The sequence below is a fragment of the Oryzias melastigma genome, linkage group LG12 (genome assembly GCF_002922805.2).
Source record: "Oryzias melastigma strain HK-1 linkage group LG12, ASM292280v2, whole genome shotgun sequence".
NCBI classification, from domain to species: domain Eukaryota; kingdom Metazoa; phylum Chordata; class Actinopteri; order Beloniformes; family Adrianichthyidae; genus Oryzias; species Oryzias melastigma.
Window position 1 is genome coordinate 25,267,307 of NC_050523.1, and position 7,312 is coordinate 25,274,618.

General features: G+C 40.9%; 1 protein-coding gene across 5 annotated transcripts in view; it reads left to right on the forward strand.

Moving 5' to 3' along the window:
- The window catches only part of LOC112144178 (cingulin-like protein 1), a 51,746-nt gene that overhangs the window by 28,304 nt on the left and 16,130 nt on the right, over nucleotides 1-7,312 (forward strand). For 3 of the 5 annotated variants that reach the window (XM_024268526.2, XM_036214507.1, XM_036214506.1), the window contains 2 exons: nucleotides 4,383-4,913; nucleotides 6,094-6,378. In XM_024268526.2, coding sequence (XP_024124294.1) covers nucleotides 4,383-4,913; nucleotides 6,094-6,378 — 816 coding nt within the window. The remainder of the gene's footprint in view (nucleotides 1-4,382; nucleotides 4,914-6,093; nucleotides 6,379-7,312) is intronic. The other 2 variants (XM_024268529.2, XM_036214508.1) reach the window with 2 other exon arrangements.

Genomic DNA, 7,312 nt, shown 5'->3' on the forward strand with positions numbered 1-7,312 from the left:
ATGGATGGATGGATGGATGGATGGATGGACCACCTGAAACCTGGTCATAGACGGCCCTGAAGCATTAAAGCAGCTTGTTTCCCTCCTTTGTTTTACCACTGGGTTGATGACATGGTTCTGCTAATTTCCATCTGCTCCGTGTGATTTTATGTCATTGTTTTAAAGCTTGTCATGCATTCGTCCAATTCATTTGTGTGTTTGGGCGTTCCAGTGGAAAGCAGGGGTTCTCCACTGCTAGAGTGCATGAGACATGGGCTCCTGTCTTAGAGGAACTGTATCTTATTGTTTAAAAACCATCAGCATTGAATTTCAATCAGGTGGACAAATGATAGACAACTACAATGATATCTTTGAAAAAGGTCCTCATAAAGCAGATGCGCACAATCTGCTCCGTGGGTCTGAGTGGACCATGGGGGTAGCGTCTTCAACTGACGCTCCCACGCTGCTGCCAGTAATCTCTGACCTCTTCATCAGATTATTGTGTGGTTAGTCTGTCAGTGGACTGTTTAATCACTCATGATTAAAGGTTAATGGAATAAATGTAGGTCTGAGTAACAAGGGTTTATCATTGAAAGTGGCATCAGATTGTTTGGAAAACATTCAGATGTGAAGCAGATTTTGGTTGGTGTTGGACCGGTTTGAAAAACTTCAAACCTCAAAAACAATGTAACTTTCCAGCAACTTTATTGATGAAGAACCTCATAAATAAATGTGTTTTGTTTACAATTGACTTTTGACTTGACTTTTGGCCACTCACATTTGTCTAAATGTTAAAAAACGGAAACATTGGTTTCATGTGTGAACTAGTCCTGCGTGAATCTAATTTGGGGAAACAGTAGTGATATTCATTCCATTTTTATTTATATGTATATGTATTATTTGTTTTTAAAATTAATGTATATATATTTTCTCATTTTTTAACATGTACAATAATAATTCATGAAAAAATATTTCTTTAACAAAAAAAAAGCAGTTTCACATAAAATAAATGCCAATCCATCCATCAAGCGGGCCCCATATGGTCTAAAAGTAGGCAAAAATGTGGGCCCTGAATGGGTTTGCCCACATTTGCTTAATTGGGCACCCAGTGGGTTGGCTCACTATGCTAGCCAGACTGTGGATGGCGCAGCATGCTAGTGAGCTCCAGTGTTGCAAGCCCTGTTGTATCAAGCTAGTGAGCTCCACTAAATCAAACTAGCAAGTTCTGCTGTATTGAGATAGCGAGCTCTGCCATAGTGTGCAAGCAAGCTCCGCTGTATCCAGCTAGCATTAAAATTCTGCTGTATTGAGCTAGCGAGCTCTGCTGTAGCAATCTAGAAAGCTTCGCTGTCCACAGCGTGGAGCTAGCATAGTGAGCCAACCCACTGAGACTCCACTTAAGCCAGTGTGGGCAAGCACAGGTGTGGCCACCACAGAAACTGTGGACAAACCCATTTGTGGCCCACATTTTCTGCCCTCTTTTACACCGTATGGGGCCCATCTGGCCATGCTGGCTTGGCACCCACCCACAAAAATTTTCTGGAGGCATCACGCCATATTCCACCCTGTGTCTTTTGCAGCCGACCTGTGCAGTGGTCTTTACTGATCAGGTGATTCCAGGTTCTGACTGAATGAACACACCTGATCCAAAACCAGCCGCATCCAGCACAGGGACCCGTGGAAAAAAAGAACCAGCATCGCTTTAGTTAAATTCTCAGCACTTCATCTTCCACATCCCATGGTGCATCAGTGTCATAAACTGTGGTCATGTCGTTCTCCTATGACTGTAAAATGAAAGTGATGGACCTCAAAATGCTGTTTCCTTGGAAATCTTTGCTAATGTTGTACATTATAAAAGAACGCTGTAAATCGCTGTGGATTGTCAGGTGAAATTGACTAGTTGCATCACGCGTTGCGATCCTCCTGCTGTGTCTCCTCTCCGTTTTCCTGGTGAAGTTTGGAATATGAGGACGTGTATCAGGAGCAGCTGCGCCGCTCCTGTCCCTCCACCCAGAGTGTGCTAGCTAAGCTTTTAGGCACAAATAATAACATTAAAATTATCAGCTCCGCCGCTAATCCCACCATGACCTGTAAACATTTTAATACCACAGTGATTAGCAATGATCCCACACATCCACCCTTCCTCTCTGCCCTCCTAAGCTTGGGCTCCCGTCCCACCCCAGCCTCAGCTCGGCATCCCATGGGGAGGCAGCCAGGCGAGTCCCTGGATTAAGGCCACTCGGTGCTCTGGACCCTGGAGCCTGAAAGATTAAACCCCTGGACCTTGGCCACTTCATTTCTCTGAGTGGCATCAGCCCTTTTGGTATGACTGTTAATTAAAGTTGGATTTATTCAAGAGGTTTTTTGGCAAAAGCAGAAAGAATTCTTGGGTCATTGCTTTCTTTTTTCTGCTTTTCTTTCTTTATGAGTGAAGTGATTTTTGAATTGTTTGGTTATCTATCATGTTTACCTGTGTTTCATTCCTCTGTGAGAAAGTGGCACGGCGTGCTCTGGGGGTGCGTGGGGGATTTTTTCGCGAGTGAGCAGATGTTGAAGTTTCTCAAGAGGGATTTATGTCGGGATAGGAACACACAAACATGTCATTATGAATGCATTTCATCAGTCAACAGCAACTTCATGCTGCAGGATATTAGGAACAACATCACGGATGTGCTGCTATCCTCAAAGAAAGGGAGTAAAAAGAGTTGATAGACTTTGATCAACGATTTTGTGCAAACCAACTGTTATCTAGTTTGCTAAAACTAGCAACGAAATGTCTAAAAACTCGAACTCAACTTTTATTTTGACAAATGCAGAGACCATGAAGGCAATATAAAACTTTACATACGTTTAGGCACCCCCAAACATTATGAACTCTTACTGGCTAGCTTGTTGATGCTGTAGAAAATATTATTTCTGAACGTTGTCCCGACTTCACAGCTCGAAACCGCTCAGCATTACTATGGCAGAATAAGTGATGTTTAAAGTCAAAAGTAGCTGGCAGCCAGCAGTTCTTTAAGATCTTTTCTGAAGCAGAGCTGTTGTCTGTTTCAGCAGTTGAAACTGAGAAAAGCTGGAGACGGCATTCCTTTATAAATCCCACTGGATTTCCAGCAGTTGTCAGAAATATCTGATTTTCACATTCACATTCATAAGAAAAGCACAAAAAAGGTTGATTCCCCAATTCTAATCGACCAGAAAAGCAAGTGGTTTTAGTTGGTTTTAGATATAGAGTACTAGTCTGGTCTGTTTTCTGGTCATTTTGTGATATGGCTAAGAATAAGAGAATAAGAAGAATAAGACAACTCTAGACATTTTTCTGTAAAACGATTTGCAAAAAAACTTGAACACAACCAGCACAACACAACAATCTGTCAGTATGGTCAGTTTAAATTCAGGCAACCTTCAATCTTTGTTTTAACCCTTTAACACATGAGATGTCACAGGTGACGCCTAAATAAAACACATTATCTAAGATATCATAACTTTTCAACCGTCAACACGACTGGGATAGGATTAGGATATACTATCATTGAGAATAAATGAATTATTATTAACGTTTCTGCTCTTTGTAGTTAGTCATGTCTATGCTGTCAAAATGTGTCCTTTTTCAAAGAGAGAAAAACGTTTCCATTTTGACTACATTATTAAAATATTCTCGTGTCATCCTTATGCTCTACCTTTGACATTTAGGCATTCATGTCAACAATTATAATCATTATATACACCTACTGCCCTACTTTTAAAAAAAAATTGTTTTCTCGTTATATCGAGATACACTATCTTGTTATAACGAGAAAATGAAGTTTGTTAGTGCATTTTTTATTTATTCACCGATCTATGCTCTTTAAACGTCTTAAATTTCATCTCATTCACCAGTCTTCTCCTTTTAACTCCCTAAAACCCCGAACAAACAGGCTGATTGTTATGACAAGTTATTATTTTGTTTTCTCAAGAAAAAAAAAAATTGTTTTCTCGTTGTAAGGATTTCTTATCTTGTTTTCTTGACAAAACAAACTTTTTTTGTTGTTTTATTTTTTGTTTTTTGGTTATAACAAGTTGTCATTTCGTTTTCTTGTTATCACAATATATTGTCTTGTTGTTTCGAAAAAACAAACTTTATTTCGTTATAACGAGTTATAATTTCGTTATCTTGAGAAAACAAACTTTGTTTTCTGCTATGACTAAATATTATCTTGTTATAACAAGCTTCCGCTTCCGTACTTTCCAACGGGAACAATTGTTTTTTTGGATGCTCCATGCTTCTATATTACTGATCAACAAAGGTTGACTCAGATTTTGATTTATTTTGTCACATCAGACATATTTTACTGCCATGTTTGTCGCTCAGACTCCTGCATAACGATATCTTTGGCATTTTTAACTGTGTTCAACTCTTTCAGCACACTCTGGATTTCTCTTCAAAGTCACCACTTAGTTCTCACCTGAGCAACAAGGAAGGCGAGGCAGAGAAGGCCTGGAGCGCCTCTCTAATGAGGCCAATAGTTGGCCTGACCAATCAATCAAAGCTGCTGCGAGCCGGCAGCGTCAAAGACCTGATCACCAGGTTCTCTGGTCGAGACACCGTCCCAGCTTACAGTATGCAACAGAGCTTTTGTTTGGGACCTGAAAAAGTTCTAAAGACCGCCTCCATAGAACCTCTCAACTCTCCCAAGTCTACGTCCAGTCCCCCCATGGTAAAGAGAGCTGGACAAGAGGCCACCCCTGTTCCCAGCATCGTCTTGACTCCATTTAGAGAAACCACTCAGAATGGGTTGGAACTGACAAAGAAAGCCTCTAAAGCTAGTCCGGTTCCTGCAAGAATCAAGCCTCCCGTTGAGGGTGTCGCCCCAAACTCTGCTCCAGAACCAAGAAGCAAATCAGAGGCAGCAGACTCTGGTAGAGATTCATTGGCTGACTCTGGCATGGGATCGGTAAGACATGGAGAACAAAGGAAATCCTGATGCCCTAGCCTGACGCCCTTGCATGAATGAAACACTTCTGCACTCTTTCTGCTTGAAGATGTTGCGTCAACTTGGCATCAAGGGTTTGTTCAACATTTCCATGCATGATGTTGCACTAAACACGCTTGCTGACACGAAAGCATGAAACCAAGGCACAGCATTGAAGCACGCACCCCTGAATGAAACTAATCAAAAGCCTCACGCTCACTGACAGATCTAACAAATGCAGAACTTTGATTCTCGGTCTGTGATGTCTTGTTTGTAAGTTGGTCATGTGCACCAATGCTCTTCCAGGTGAGAGTGTGTTGAGTGAGAGGATCTTTCAGGTAATTATCGGACAATAAAGAAGCTTTAGAGCATGTGTCAAAGTCAAGGCCAGAGGGCCGGATCCGGCCCTCCGGGTAATTCTATCCGGCCCTCCAGATCTTTTTTTTTTATTGTTATTAATGACCCGATGTTATCTTGCGTTTATTTCTAACTTGTATAATTTTGACAAAATACATTTTCATGGAGAGTAAAATATTGAAAGTTATTTAAGGTTTAAGTTGATTAAGTTGATTGGAATAATATTCCTGCTGTTTTTATTCATAGTAATGTTTTTTTAAGTTTTAAAAATGTAGTTTTAGAGTCTTCATTACATGTATTCTCCCATTCAGCCCACAACTTGAGGTGTTTTGGATTCTGACCTCCTGTGTAGTTCAGGTTGACACCCCTGCTGTAGAATTATGGAGGTAATTGACTCCATTCCTGTCACTTTTGCAGGGTGTCAATAAATTACAAAGACTTTGTGCTCAACAACAAACACAACTGAATGTCTTCAAAAGCATTTGCAGCAGATGTTCTCCTCAACTTGTGTTTGACTAAAGTTGGACACTAGAGGTTGTTTGCCTTTCATGAGCTTTCTGTTGTCAATCCATTGAATCTTCGGAGAGGCGTTGGTTTGAATCTACAGTAAATCTAGATTAAATTTATTGTTTTGTGTCATTTTTTGCATTTGCTCCTCAGCTTGTCTGACAAAAGGATTTAAGATGGTTTCTTTAGCAACACCGCTCACTCTCTCCTTCTTCCAACCATGTTCTCTGTTTTTGCAGGTGTGTCCTAATTCTGAGCTTCTGCCAGATTGTTACGGTTGTTCTTCTTTGTCCTCCAGGAGCCAGAATTGGATCAGAACAGACACCCAGACAGCCCGTCAGAGGACGACCTCTCCACACCCCGAGCCGCGTCGAGCAGCGAGAGCTCAAAGTTTCATACGTACACGAACAACGAACCGGGAATCAATGGGGTAAGCGGCAGGGATGTGGATGGAGGCCGCGGGTCAGCCGGGGAAAACAGCCCCAGGCTGGCCAGATGGGAAACCACCCGGCTGGGGTTGAACCACTACCGCGGGTCCCTGGAGTCCCTGGCCTCACGGGACTGGGACACAGGTTCTGACAGGGTGGGTGAGGCCGACCATGTGCTCTGTTTATCTGTGAAATTCAGCTAAAGAAGATTAAGGCTGATTTTTATGAGAAGTAGATCCCACTTGATTAGAGGGAAACCAAAATCTATGCCAGGGATTAAACAGTGCCATCTGCTGGAATAACTGTGGAACAGCACTGTTTGAACCTGAAGGCTTTTGGGTGTTAATTCTGAGGGTGTGTTAGCATCTATCATGTCATTGTATCTAAGCTCTTCTTCAGCCTTTATGGCAAAGCAAAGATGCATTTTTCTAAAGATTCCCAACTGAAACTCAAATGAATTCAAATGTGCAGGTGAAGCTTTCAAATCACAACTAAATCTAAAGATCGACGCCTCTTATTCTGTCAAACTTATTGATTTTTTTTTTTTTTTTTTTAATCAATCATTTTGTGTTCAGTTGAGTCCACTTTTACTCTTTTCACTGTCACATGGAACACAGCATACAGTAGAGCCGGGAATCACTGTGTACCTCACGATATGTTGTGATAAACGGCTCACGATATCCATGATATCGTGATAATTGCTTTAAAAAAAAAAAAACCTCTAACCCTTCACAATTTAAAGAGCAAATTTTTGGGGAAAATAAATCCTTTTGTTTTTAGACTGAACATAATGATAAACAACTTGTGTTTTATTTTGTACAACAAATTAAAGACACTTGTGCAACATTTCTGAAATCAGTAATACTATGTCTTTGACAAGCATTGACACCAATTGAATCTGAATTATGTCAAATTCAGTGTTAACAATAGTAAATATGATCAGAAGCACCATGGCTTAGTGCAAAACTGTTGTTAACATAGTAAGGATGAAATAATTCAAGTATCTGCCAGAAACATTGATGCCACAAAAGTCTGGCAACGTGCACCCCTATGTACCTCTGAAGGAGCGTCTCAAAGGATGATAATTAT